The sequence below is a fragment of the Sceloporus undulatus genome, chromosome 2 (genome assembly GCF_019175285.1).
Source record: "Sceloporus undulatus isolate JIND9_A2432 ecotype Alabama chromosome 2, SceUnd_v1.1, whole genome shotgun sequence".
In the NCBI taxonomy this organism is placed as follows: domain Eukaryota; kingdom Metazoa; phylum Chordata; class Lepidosauria; order Squamata; family Phrynosomatidae; genus Sceloporus; species Sceloporus undulatus.
In genome coordinates this window covers 172,515,312-172,529,950 of record NC_056523.1, presented here as the reverse complement: position 1 = coordinate 172,529,950, position 14,639 = coordinate 172,515,312, and the positions used below count along the sequence as shown (strand labels likewise).

Sequence of the window (14,639 nt, the reverse complement as noted above, 5' to 3'; positions counted from 1 at the left end):
GATCAATCAATCAATCAAGAATATGGAGAGGTGCTTATGGGATTTCTTATCTCAGCAGACAGAATAATACGGCTGATCCAGAGTAATCTGTGCCATGACTCTGTTGGGGAGGGACATAATTTATTGCTCCACCTCAGGCAGCAGAATGTCTTACGGTGGTTTTTCTGTTTGCCCTTGTTGGATACCTGCTCTTTTTGGACCCTGCTTGCTCAGACTTTGGATTGCCTTTTAGCCTGCTTTCAGAACACAGTCAACCTCTTTCAAAACCAGGAAACATGACTGCACACATTACATTTTGCAGTCCACCTGGTTCATCAAATGAACCTTTATTTGTATGCCAGGTGCTTTATGCGGTTATTGCATCAGCAGCAAGGAGGATGGCCTGTCTCTGGAGCCCTCTGATAGCAACTCCTCCAATAAAGATCTTCAGCAATAATCATGCATCAGAATAAGTGGAACCTATAACTGGAACACATGCACTTGAGCGATTCAAGATCTACTTTTGACTTTCACTAGAAGCCGGAGTTCTACTAAAGCTGCATCCGCACTGCAGAAGTAATGCAGGTTGACACCCCTTCAACTGCCACAGCTCAATGTCATGGAATTCTGGGATCTGCAGTTTTGTAGCATTCTCAGTCCTGGTATAAGAAACTACAAAATCCCAGGATTCCATAGCATTGAGTCATGATAGTTAAAAGTGGTGTCAACCTGGATTTCTGCAGTATGGATGCAGTCTAAGTGGGGTATGTTACCAATTTGTTGTTGTTTGAACCTTGGTCTCCAAAGTCCAACACTCAAACCACTAAACCACACTGGCTCTCATGTTACCAGGACATACAACTTAAAAAGTCAGAAGCTCAGCTCAGCAGTTTGCTTTGCATACTGGACTTGAATTGAGATTATCATCTTTCCACACACAAGTCTAGTTTATCTCAGACTTTCTTCATTTCAGAAGTATATTTGGGGATAGGGTGAGGAAGAGTCAGCTATTTGTTGGAGTTATTGTTAAACAGTAGGGAGTTAGAAATGCTGATGTACTTTAAACTACCTAGAAATTGTTAGTGGAAGCTAGGGTTTATATACACCAGAAGTCCTCAAACTCTGATCCTTCTGATGTCCTGGACATTCCTACAGTGTGCCTTGGGAGTATCTATCCAATGAACCATTGTGTTTAATCCCACCAACACTTAAAAACAAGGGAACCCAACCCAAGGATACCAGAAAAACAACAGACCCAAAGGTACTAGCAGAAATTACTTTTTCCGTGAATAAAAAGTCTTTTAGTTTAATAGTGCTCTGTATAATAATAATAATAATAATAATCTTCACAAGAAAGAGATATAAATTATGACACTAATCTGTTTAGATAGTGTTAGCTGAGCTTGTTCCTATGAATGAAGAGATAAAACTGTCTATGAAAAAAGTTTGAAATGAAACAGAATTTTACACATTTCTTCTTGTAGGGAAACAGGAATTTCTGGTGAATGCAAATCAGGTGTCAGACCCAATGCTACCTTTTCATATAAAAACACAGGAAGTCATTTTTTTTAAAAAAGACATAAACCTGATGATGGTTTTGTCTTACACAGAAAGAAACTAAAGGCGTATGTGTTTCTAAACCCTTCACAGCTCCAGCACGACATTCAGGGAGAAGAAAGGACACAGCTGACATGTACACAACTGGGCCATGTGAGGCAAAAAGGATATCAAAACAGGAGGCACTCCTTCCTGCCTCGCATCTTCCATGTCAGTCATCACTGAAAAAGGATCAGCAGGTGCAAAGGGAAGTTAGCCACAAAGTGCTCACAGCAGCAATGTAAGGTTATGGAAGGCTTTTCAGTCCAACCCTCAAGGGATCTGAAAGACATTGAGTTTGCTGGTGTTTTTGAGTGTCTGTCGCCGGTTGCAAAACCAGACCCGGACTACCTCGCGGTCATAATTGAGCTCCTTGGCAATCTCTGTGATCTCCTGGCCAGTGGGCAGGGCATTCTTCTCAAAGTAGGCATTGAGGGCCTCAATGGCCTGTGGCGTGAAAGATGTGCGACGTTTACGTTTCTTGGAGGGCTCGCCACCTACAAATTCCATCAGATTTTGTTGGCCCTCCTGGTTCCGCAGCTCAGCCTCGCTCAACCACTTCTCTAATACAGGCTTCAGCTTCTGGGCGCTCTTGGGAGTGATGTCCAACTTTTCAAACCTGCAAAGTAAGAAGGAACCATCAGGAGAATCAGAGAATCATGTGGTTCCCCCACCTGATTAGGCCCAAATCACATAAACAAATGCCATCACCAGAGCCTAGAACAATTATTTTGGGGGGACGACAACCCCACAGACAGCATTGCAGAGGGCTCTTGGAACTGCAGTCCAAAAAATAATTTCCCAGGGCCCCTTTCACACTACACAATTGTAGCACTACTTTAACTGTCATGGCTGCCTTTTATGGAATCCTGGGATTGGCATTTGGTCAGAGGCACCAGAAGAGATCAATGGATGGGGATTCAAAAAGCCCCTCCTCCATCAATTGCCATTCCCAAAATGCCACAGGATGCAACCATGGAAGTTAAAGTAGAATCATAGAGCTATAACTGTGTAGTATGAAAGGGTCCCAAGTCCTGACTCTCACCGATTACCCCATAGCTTTAGGAAATTTTAGCTTAGAGCAGAGTTTAAAGTGGGACTGCTCTATACCAACCTTGGATTCCCAGATGTTGTCAAACTACAACTCCCAGAATCTCTGACTGTTAACAATGCTGGATGGAGCTGCTAGGGACTGAAGTCCTACCTTAATTAGGAACCCTAATTTAGGAAATGTCCTGCAAATGTTACTTCTGTCAATAAGTTGACAGAAGTTTAATTACAATCTCACTATTTTAATGCACTACATAAAAACCGGGGTGAGAAGATTTCAGATTTGCAGGATCTACTTTGGTATTTCTGTTTTTTACTAAATCCACCAGATCTCCAACTCGAATGAAGGGTTTGCACAGAGGTTCAATGGGGCAGATTTAAGAGTTTTGTTTTAGTGACTAGAACTGAGCCAACTTTTATTTGGTTCATTAGCCAGAAAGACAGCTATAATTATTATTCTTGTTGAAATAAAATGGAAATCTGAATGCTTTATTACATCTAATGCAAGTCACCCTGAGATCTAACATCAATTTCATTTTGGTTGGTTCAAAACAGCTAGTAAAGAGACAAACACAACATTAATTTAAAATATACAATACAAAATCCCATGCCCTTGCCTCCCATGTCCTTGTTACACAAGCCTAAATAGTAACTGGTGAAAGTGCCCTTGGAATACCCTAGCATGTAGCTTACCTGCATATAGCAGACTGGCTGTATGCAGGTCCTTCAGTTGCAGTTAATGCCTGCCCCACTTGTGTTTGTGTTAGGCCCAAAGATAGCCGTCGAATCTTAAAATTCTTGGCAAACTCTCTAATTTCCTCCAAGTTTATACCATCTCCATCACTTCCATTATTGGGAGCCTGAGGTTCTAATGTGGGAGAGGAAATAAATGACGAGAAGTTAGACAATGCAGTTTGTTCCCTACTAAAGCCTCTAACTACATAAAAAAAATCCAGACCCAGTAAAATCTGCTTCCAGACCCAAGGGTGAAGAACCCATGGCTTTCTATAGCCTGTTGGGCTATAACTCCTACTGACCGCACATCCATTTGATATGCTGGCTAGGAATAAGAGTCCAGTGATGTCTGGAGGACCACATATTCCCTATTCTTCTCAATGCACTTGTGCCTCCTGCAGCCATGCATGCTAAAAATTCTAGCTGCTGCCATGGGGGGAGGAGCAGAGCACACCCTTTCACCAGTTTCTATTGGAAACCCCACCTTGCACTATAGCTATCCAAAATATAATGACCATGAAGCATTTCCCATTACCAGCCCACTGAAATCCATCCTCTACCTATCATGAAAACAAAAACGAACACAGAGATGCTTACTGGAAACCAGCTGGCTGACAGTAGGGGTCTCTGAGCAGGTAATGGGGACGGGAGCAGAAGCTAGTTTAGCTGCAGGGGGAGGACTGGCAATGACCACAGCTGGTTGTGTTAAAGGTGGGGCAGGTTGAATTGGCTGGACCTGCCAATGCAGCAAAAAAGAGAGTGATGTTCAGATGAGACATTCTCAAACACCTTGGGTTGTTTAACAGTTTGCTCAGCCCAACATTTCCTTTGGGTTTCCCATTTTGAACATTACTATGTACCATGAATAACAGGTCTGTTGGAATAAGGCAGATGGACTAGATCTTCCACTGGAAGAAGTTGGCAGAAGAGGACTTCTACACCCACACCCTCGTTCCCTGCTTCCAAGGAGGGTTTCCTCAGGGTCTGGAACCCTCCTGAGTGAGGTGGACCCTGACACAGGGGACCACTGGAGAAAATGCACCCTTCCACAAACATTATAATCATCATCCATCATCTTATAAAGTGCCATCAATTTACATGGCGCTTTACAGGTACAATGAACAAAAACAGTGGGTCTTTCCAGAAGCATACAATCTAAAGTGTGTACATACACATACATACAGAGGGAAAGAATGAATAATAAAACTATACAACTATAAAACAAATTATCTAGATAGAATACAAAAATACAATATAATATAAAACAAAATGACCAATCCATGTAATCAAATATACAGGATTATAAAATATTAAACTAAAGTTCCAAATTGGGCAGATTCCTTTCCCACTGTCCTCCTCTACAAGCCCACTACCCCAAAGCCTATTTCCTTCAGAAACATAGCTTGGGAAAGTTACTTTTATGAAAAATCAATAGAAGGATAGAAGAAATTAACGGAAGTGGTGGCGGCGGTGCAGTGCCTGAAGAGCATCACTCTTTGTTACTTGTTTTCAACTTATGGTGACCCTAAGGCAAGACAGCCACAGGGTTTTCTGGGGCTGATAACATTGCTCATTTGCAGGTGCCTTCAGCACATCCTTACTCTTCTTAAAAGTAACTATGCAAGCTCTGTTCAGGAAGGTCCTGGGAAAGGCTTTCCATGAGGCACAGGGGAACAACAGAACAAGAAAGTTCCTTTCAGCAACTTCTTTCTGTGATTGGTTTTTAGGCTCCAACCTAATATGTCCCATCTCTTCTCTATATGCAGGTACTACACTTGAGTTCTTTACTGAAGAGTCCTTGGATGATCTCCCTCAGATTCAGAAGCCCTTGGCTGTCTGAAGAAGCTCACCTCAGTCTTTGCTGGAGATTCTGGGGTGCTGGGTGTTCTTACAGATGCTGCTGCTGCTGCTGCCTGGATAGTACTGCTAGCCAAGGTGGCTATGACCTGGCCTTGAGCATTCAAAAGCAGCTGGGGTGTCACTGCCTGCAACTGTAAATTCTGTGCTGGCAATGTGGCAGGGACAGGATTTGCTGTAGCAATGCCTGCTGGGTTCACCACCCATGGGAGTGTTCCAATAACCTGGAAGATAAAACAAGGGAAAGATAAAACAAGGGTTTGGAGCACAGTCTTCATAAATATCCCCTCTCTCCACCATAACAAGGGGAGGGAGGGCAGACTGAGTAAAACTAAAGTGAAAGTGCGAGGAGGAGCAAAGGGGGGTGGGAAGGCTACAGAATATGCTGAGACTTTCATGATACATCCTTAAGAACAGAGAAACATGACTTGATGTGTGTGTGTGGTGGTGGTGGTGGGGGGGGGGGCTGGCCAGCTCCAGTCCTGTAACTACTCTTACCATTTGTTCTTATTAGGACAGGCAGTGTTACTTTTATCAAATATCCATCCATAAAGTGCTGTTCTTGGTATAGCTGGTGGTACTGAAGAGGGTGGATATGAGCAATGATATGAAATCCCCGTTAGACCCTTCTGAGATTGATACCTTGGAGGAAACACATCAACAGCAAGAAGCAACTGCTGTTTAGTGATCTTGATAGTGCAAAGAGAAAGAAAGAAGCTAAGAAAGTATACAATCTCTTGGATTTCTTGCTGCTGTTTTCTTTGGTATTTCCTTTCCCCAGAGCATACTATTCCCTGGAGTCTAAATCAGGGGTAGGCAACCTGCGGCCCGTGGGCCGGATGCAGCCTGGCGAGGCCTTGGGACCGGGACCGGCCCCAGCCCGGTACTGCCGCCGATTGCCGCCAGGGCCTTTGGCCTCTCGCGCGTAGGGGCAAGGGGGGCAATTGTCTATAGACGCCTCAGAAACATGCATTTATATTAACATTTTTTAAAAAATCAGCAATTTTTTTTGTGTGTCCTCCACTTTTTTAAAAAAAGTGTCCACCATTTGAAAATGTTGTCCTACATTTGTCCCAGTTTATTTATTTATTTAAAAAAAATTTTTTTAAATAATTTAATTATTTATTTTTTGGCCCCCCCCCCCCCCCCGTTGTCTGAGGGACAGCAACCCGGCCCCCGGCTCAAAACGGTTGCCTACCCCTGGTCTAAATAGTCTGAATTTCCATAGTGTTGTTGCCATTCCTTAAAGCACCATCATACCCAGGCTCAATAGTACATCTTATCTAAGGGCATATCCCTATTTTTAATGTCTGATACTGAGCATTTTCCAGCTAAAATCCAGTATTTTTGAGCCTGGTTGGTTTCAATGGGAAAATTAAAATGACTTGAGTAAGAGCTCCAAATTTCCTAATTTGGGATTACTTGAACCATATTTTTTTAAATTATGTTTTTAAATTCCATTCCCCCCTCCCCCTGTTCATGACTACCTTGATTCTAATTCAGTCAGCGGAATTCTGTATGACCATTATGTACAGTGCGCCCGCGTCATACGCAGGTGCACTTTACGTGGCTTTCAGCATACACTGAAAGCCACACTGGGAGAAGGGGCAGCATGTCCCATAAAGGATAATGGGGGGGACATGCCTGTGGTGCGCACGCTGCCGCACCGCCACATCCACAAGTTCCATTCATTTAAATGGGGCTTGAGCATAGGCGGAATTCCCTTTACACAGGGCAGTCCGGAATGGATCCGCTGCATAAAGGAAGGGCAGACTATACTATGTAGTATCATAACTATGGCCAGACTGTACCCCAAACCCCACTTACCATTAAGCAGCCACTGGGATCAATGACAGTCCATTCCCTTGCTGACTGAGAAGTGGCTGCCTGACATTCCCAGTCCCTCTCATGAATACTTTCCAGCATAACAAGCTGCACCAGAGACCACTCACACAAGGGAGTAGGTGGGAACGTCAGGCAGTTACTTCTCAATTGACAAAGGAATGGACTCCCATCGAACCCAGTTGCTGCTTACCAATAAGTGGGGTTTGGGAGACTTTCACAGTCCCTATGCAGCCACAGAGGATACCTAGGGGTCATGAATTCATAGCAGTTACGAATTAGTCAATGTAGGTTACATATCCTTAACTGCTCAACAGGACTCTGTTCAAGATTGTTAAACTTACATATATACAGCTTGCCCTCCATATCCACAGATTTTTCATCCACAGGTTCAACCATCTACGGCTTGGTAATATTAAAAAAAATATATAAATTCCAAATAGCAAACCATAATTTTGCTCTTTTATATAAGGGATACCATTTTTCTAGGCCACTGTATATAATAGGACTTCAGCATCCACAGGTTTTGTTATCCACGGAGAGTCCTGGAAACTAGCCCCAGTGGATACCAAGGGTCCACTGTAAATGAAATATTTGAAGATATCCTTTTCTTTCTTTTTTTGAAAAAAAGGCTGGTAAACATTAATGTGTCCTTTTCCAGTAGGAAAGAGCTGGGCCTGTTGTTACTTTGAGTGTGTTTCTTGAGTCCTGTAACACTTACTTGACCCTGAGCATTGGTCAGAATCTGCCCAGTAATCCCCTGTACGCTGGGAATTGTGTTTGCAATCACTGGTGTGGCAGCCAGAGAACTGAGAAGCTGTGTTTGAGCCCCAAGAGAAGCTGCACTGATCTGCAGGAGAAAACAAAAGCCAAAGATCAAAATTTATATTGCTCTCTGTCTTCCATCATCCCTTGAGATTGATTTCTCTGCCTCAGCTGTCTCCCTTGCTTTCTTCAGTATGAAAATGACAGTAATACATAGCAGATAAAGTGTCCCACACACTCAAAAACAAGGATGATGAACTAGTAACTTTCCAGCCCGATTCAAGACCCTGAAGAAATTAGATGAAGCACACCAAGTCTGGTCTACTGCTTGGCTATTTCTGCTCTGATCAGGGAACATGTAGCCCTGCTGGACTACAACTTCCCACCTCTCACCCTTAGCTTTGCTGTTTGGGGCTAATGGGAAATACAGTTCAAAATGTCACTAAGGTCACATGTCCCCCACCAGCCCTGATCTAGAGCAATGGGTCTCAAGCTAGTTCTCTCCAGGTGGTTTGGATGACAACTCCCAAAAGCTTCAGCCAGCAATGGTTAGAGGTTCTGGGAGCTGAAGTGCAAAACAACTGAATGGCCAAAAATTGAAAATCACTGTTCTAAAGGACTGTATAGCTGTTGATTAAGATGAATGGCCACCCTGACAGCATAAAATGATCTCTTAAAAGTGTGGCAACATATAATCATTTCCACTGTGCTTCCCCCCCCCCCCCAGCCCTCTGGATGCATCCAGCCCTCTGGATGCAAAAAGGAGCCAATAACATATCACTACAGTCACAAAACCTGACTTTGTGAACAGTGCATGCGGGCTGTGAATAGAGGATTTATACCAGAGATGCCACAACCAATGCAAATGTTAACAGGCAAATGGACACTCTTCGCTGTTGATATCTATTCAACAGGTAATAGGTAGCCAGATATCCCAGGAGCTGCTGTTCATGTTAATAATGGAAACAAATTGCAGAACTTCTTTGGAAAGATCAGAAGATGCACCGCCTTACCACTAAACTATACATAGCTCAGCAGACCTGAACAGGACTATGTTTGTTCCACTAGAAGCTTGTCCATCAACACCAACACACCCAGTCCCCAGATTTCTGAGTTAGCTAACAAGTCCTCTTCAGTGGTATTTTTCAGTTCCTTACTATTCCAGGATTAAAGGCAAATCCCGCTGGCTGAACCGTTATTTGAGTTTGAGTTTCCAATGGTTTGATAACTGGTGATGTGGACACTGCAGTAGACTGTGGCAAAATGGTTGGCTGAGCTTGTGGCTGGAACACAGTCTGTGTTTGGACTGCTGGCCTTGGCTGAACTGTTTGCTGTGCCTGGACCGGCTGAGTTGACTGCAAAGGGGCTTGTATTGCTGTGTTCAGCACTGCAGCAGCTGTGGGAGTGAGACAAATGGAAGAAGAGTCACAACATTATTGCCATGGTGATACTATGCTTTTCTTTCTACCAATCTGTTTTCTTTATCCCATCACATTGTTTCCTATTTGAAACCAAGAGTAAATAGTTGGGACAGTTATGTGTGCACGTCTAAGGCTGGGAGGTTAAAGTGGGCCACATGTATGGCTGTCTACCCCACTTTTTCCAGCCACCTGCTCATCCACCCACACCCATCTGCCTTTTCTGATTTTGCTGCAATGCTCAACTGCAGCCAAAACCCCCTGTAGTTTTGCTTTAAAACAATGTATGCTCCTGGCCAGCATGGAATAGTGGTTTGAGAGTTGAGTGTTGAACTCTGGAGATCAGTATTAAATTCATTGCTTGGCCATGGAAACCCATTGGATAACCCTAAGAGAGTTACATACTCTCAGCCCCAGAAAACCCTGTGATAGGGTCACCCTAGGGTCACCATATGTTGGAAATGACTTGAAGTAACACAACTATGACAGTGATTCTAGAAGCACAATTTCATTTCAAAACTATTGTAGGTATGTGCTTCCCATTTTCAAGATCTTCATGGGTTTGGAATGCCATCACAGTCTCCTACCTTGCAGAAGTTATTTACACCTATGGTCTAGAGGTGGGGAACATACTTAAGGATAAAATACAGAACAGATGCTTTACATATAGACTCGTGTTGCTACACTGTCTTGAAATAAACAAGATACATTACAGAAGGTGATATATCATTCCAAATGATGATGGTATAGGCATTTATATCAAACTGAGAACTGTCTTTCTTCCTTTATTTTCTAGCTTCCTTACTGCAAATGCAAAGCTATAATCAAGTTCTGTTGGAAGCAAGTAAGCAGAAGCCCAAGACAGGGCCACAAGATGGTCTTGTTACACAATCAGTAACAGCTACAACCACCTGGAATTTTTACTTCATAGGTTCCCTTATTACAAACTGTAATGGAAGAAGAAACCCTATCTTGGCTATATTTTCTTGATTTGGTGCTGCTGTCTTAATACTTCTCAAAAGTAATTTGCAGAGATTACTGACAAGAGCATCCTCTCCTGAACAACCCAGTAAAACAGCCAAATGTGCAATCTTCAGCCAGAAAACTGACCATAAGACCTGAGATATAAGCTACTGCACATGCTGATGGAATGCAACCAAATTTGCAGTGGGTATGAAGGCTCCGATGAAAGTCTCCTACACACATGGACTCCCCACACCCACCTATGTTTCTTTTCAATTAACATAGCAGATATGGGAATGCATCCCTTTGTAACTCTGGATATGATCACTCCTTTAAATTTAATACAAACACTGACTCACCATGGTCAGTAGACTGGTGAACAGTAAGAACGCAAGAGAACTGCCTGTGGCCAACGGGATGACTCTGGGAAGCTCACAAGCAACAGCCATCTCCCCCTCAGGTTCTCAAGCAACTGGTACTAAGTGCCATATTGTCTCTGATACTGTGGTTACTACACAGCCACTTTGAGTACAGTGGGCCCTTGGCATCTGCTTGAGTTTGGTTCCAGGATCCAGGGCCAGCTGTGGTAGGCATTATCCTCCATGAGTTTGTCTAATCCCCTTCTAAAGCAATGGTCATCATTACAGACCAATACTGTCTGCCCCTCTCAGTTCATGAAGCTAAAAACATTACCAGTGACTCCTTTAAATTAGCCCCTCTCCTTCAAAGCAGGATGTTGAGCCAATACCCCTAATTTCTGAAAGGGCAGAGAATGCCTCAGGACCTTCCTAGTGTGGTCCTGCCCAAACAGTGGATCACCATCCCAATGAGAGATCCTCTAGGAGGCGGTGGTTACCTTGCAAATTGGCTATAGGTGATTTGAAAATTCCCCCAGTAGGAGAGGCAGCCGTCAATCCTGGTAGGGCAGCGACCGTTGCTGCAGGAAATGTCCACACAGCCAGCCCCTGCTGACTTGCCACTTGACCTGCAATACTGATGGGGATAAGAAGAGGTTGAGTAACTGCCCCTGCTGGAACCATTACGCCTGTCACAACTGTTGCTAAGTTTTCCTGAGTCAAGACCTGCAAAAGTAAACAAGATTTAAAAAAGAAAAGGGAAAAAAATGATCAACGCCACTGCAGACAGCATCAGCGCAGCAGTCACGTCAGCAAGCCCACAGGAGGTCCAGCCCAGCCAGGAGGCGCCCGCCTGAGCTGTGCCCTTGTGTGGCTTTGCCCCCCATGCCAGCAGCTGGGCAGATCCAGCTCTGTAACATCCAAGTGGGGGCTGCTTTCAATGTCAACATTAAATGTGTGACAGAAGCATCTTTTACAACCCTGACAACTCACTCTAGGATGCCTAGAGTTTTGCCCCCTAAGCACAATGGTGCCTTGCTAGCAAACGACAGTGAACCTTAGTTGTCTAATGCTTCTGCCACACTGCAGAATTCATGCAGTTTGGCTTTAACTGCCATAGCTCCTTCCTGTGGAATCCTGGAATTTGTAGTTTTTGTGGCACCAGAGCTCTCTGACAGAGAAGACCAAATATCACAAAAAACTAAAAATCCAGAATTCCATAGAACGAAGGCATGGCAGTTAAAATGGTGTCAAATAACATTTATTCTCCAGTGTAGATGCAATCTAAGTGTGTGTCTGCACCAATTTTTTTTCTTCTGGGACAATATCCTGGGAGAAGTTGGTGCAAATTGTACCACCTCCTTGGTGAAGCTGCTGATTACTGCTCCCCCTGTGGGTGTGATTGAAAAGGAAAGAGTCCTACTATAAAAAGCAACTCCCCTCCCTCCAATGTGGTACAAGGTGTTTGGAGTATGCACTGCAAGTAATGCTGTATTTGTTCCCCACAGAGGTCTGTAGTAAACATGTCTGCTCCATTACAGGTGATAGACTGAAGCCATCCTTGACAGGCCATCTATTCATCAGATACTGTATATGCTGGCAGTCTGATGCACTTATCTGACAAGTAAAAATATTTTGCTTTTCTTTGCAGATGCAAATTGCCTGGCAGAGTATTCTTAGAAGGACAGGAACATGGAAGGAGACTTTAATAGTTCTTAAAAATGCATGGAGATAATCCTCTTAATGTCAAGCCACTGCATCAAAAGATCTCCTTCCCAGTGCCTTGGTCTCAATTCTTTTGTGGATCCCAGTTTCCACAAAATGGGATAGGATTTGGGACACTAATTCCTAGACACTCAAAGTCTCCAGAATAAGGAAAAGAATGATTTAGCATTGGGGTATCTCTCTCATGCTGGCATAGTCTAAAGGCCTTTCCGCAGAATCAAATGAATTAGTGGATCCTTGTTATATGCTGGGGTTTGGTTCTAAGATGCCCCGTGGATAACAAAATCCGTGGATGCTCAAGTCTCATTAAATATAATGACATAGCAAAATGGTATCCCTTATAAAAAATGGGAAATCAAGGTTTGATATTTTAAATTTATACTTTTTTTTTGAACATTTTCAAACCGTGGATGCTTGAATCTGTGTATAACAAATCTGTGTATAAGAAGGGATGTCTGTATTATCCCATGTGAGAAACCTCCTCAAATCAAAATACAAAGCAAAAAGTAGGATACCAGTATCTCAGTTTAATGACTATTGTCTTGCTGTGTATATGAGATGGAAGATATGGTACAAGGAAAGATGAAAAGATGCTGTGGAAAACCAGTTTTATCCTTAAAAAAAAGAAAGAAAGCAGCATAACATTTGAGATGTTTAAGTTTTTTCCTTTAAAATTTCCTTTTCCTGGAAAGTAACTTAAAAATATTTACTTTCCCTCTGTAATAGGTGGGTGGAGGGGAAAAAAACCTAATAGAAGGAATGGGGGACATGTGTTCCTCCAGACGTTGAACACAAACTCCTGAATCCCTAACACTGCACATGCTTGATGGGACTGGTGGGAGTTGCAGTCTAACATTATCTGTAGAAATGACACTCCCTATCCCTGTTGTTAATTATTAAATGCATATGGCTATTTTGCAGGGGAGAGAGGAATAAATTTCAATGATACATTTGAAATTTCTTCTTCTTTTTAAAAGAGATTGGTGCAGTAGTCCTCTTGTTTCTAAGCTGCGGGGTATACTTGTGTGAGATATTTAGCCTTCTCTGTCAGATAGCACTGGTGCCTATAAATTCCAGGATTCCATAGGACGGAGCCATGATAGTTAAAGTAGTTATTAAACTGTTTTATTTCTACAGTGTGGCAGCAGCCTCAGAAGATCATCACTAAATATCACATTCTAACCACTTCTACTACTTGACTGTGGCTTTAAGCGTTCCTACATGTTTTCCTTAGCAAGGTTTGAGTACAGAGCTGTGAGAAGGAAATACACTTTCTCCCCTCCAGGTACAAAATAATGTAGGTGGAATGCTGAAAAACACATACCTAACCACAAAAAACCCTAACAACTTTGGACTGTGTGCATCCAGATTAAAAACCAATATCCATTTACTCATCTACTGATTGTGCGGAAAGGCCCCGAGATCTCCTTCCATTTTCCTAGGATTGGAGAGGGACAGCATCTTGCTCACTGCAAATGTGTGAGAAGCATCTGTTCTTAAAATAAATCAGGGAAACCAGGTTTTACAAACTGGATTGAAGCTTCTTATCTCCTTAGCAAGTTATTGCATGGTGAGTGCTTTGTTGTGTATCACAGAGAGTAGAAACCATAACATAAATTGTATGTTGACAAGGTACAGCATTTCTGCATAGCATGTATCCCACAGCGATCCCACTATGCTAGCAAAAACTGAACACCCACTATCACATACACTGGAAGAGTGCATTTGATTTCTACAAAGTCTGGTTCAATGGTTATTAGTAAAGGGGAATACAGTCTAGAGCACTGGAGCTCCACAACCTGGAACAGTATCCTAGATTTCAGAACAAACAATCTCCAACAGCACTTGATGATAATAATCCAGTACAATTCCAGGTAGTTTTGGGTGGGTTCGTTCTGGAACACTAAGGATCCTACAAAGTAGGAGCCTTTTAGCAATTTTGCTTCAACATAAACATGGCAGCCATATCTGACTACTCCAAGGAAACTGCTATATGCTTCCACCCTCCCTTCCCTGCAGAAATTGAATGCACTGTTTCCTCTGTTCACTGGCCATTAGACTACCTCCCATATACCCAAAACAGAACTGTAGGATAGTTACCTGTGGTGTGGCTTGCACCGTGACGGGAGTTAGAGTTGGTGTTTGGTGGCTTGTCACTTGGCTGAAGGGGAGCACTCCAGGGATAGGAGCAGGAGCTACTTCAGGCAATGTTTTTGCTTCACCTTGAGAAGGAAAAAAACAAGCCACTTTGTTTTCCTATATGGATTTGAGCCATAGAATGTCATATTAAATTAGTCCCATTGGGTGAAGACTGGATGAATAACTCAAAAGGCACAGCCTGACAGCCATTTCC

General features: G+C 43.0%; 1 protein-coding gene across 10 annotated transcripts in view; it reads right to left on the bottom strand.

Annotated features, from left to right (window-relative positions):
* Positions 1-1,267: 1,267 nt before the first annotated feature.
* POU6F1 (POU class 6 homeobox 1) overlaps positions 1,268-14,639 on the bottom strand; it is a 66,722-nt gene continuing 53,350 nt past the window's right edge. For all 10 annotated transcript variants that reach the window (XM_042449447.1, XM_042449441.1, XM_042449440.1 and 7 more), the window contains 8 exons: positions 14,387-14,508; positions 11,062-11,287; positions 8,982-9,220; positions 7,781-7,909; positions 5,211-5,441; positions 3,958-4,096; positions 3,319-3,493; positions 1,268-2,194 (listed from right to left, as the gene is read on the bottom strand). In XM_042449447.1, coding sequence (XP_042305381.1) covers positions 1,849-2,194; positions 3,319-3,493; positions 3,958-4,096; positions 5,211-5,441; positions 7,781-7,909; positions 8,982-9,220; positions 11,062-11,287; positions 14,387-14,508 — 1,607 coding nt within the window. In that variant the 3' untranslated portion in view covers positions 1,268-1,848. The remainder of the gene's footprint in view (positions 2,195-3,318; positions 3,494-3,957; positions 4,097-5,210; positions 5,442-7,780; positions 7,910-8,981; positions 9,221-11,061; positions 11,288-14,386; positions 14,509-14,639) is intronic.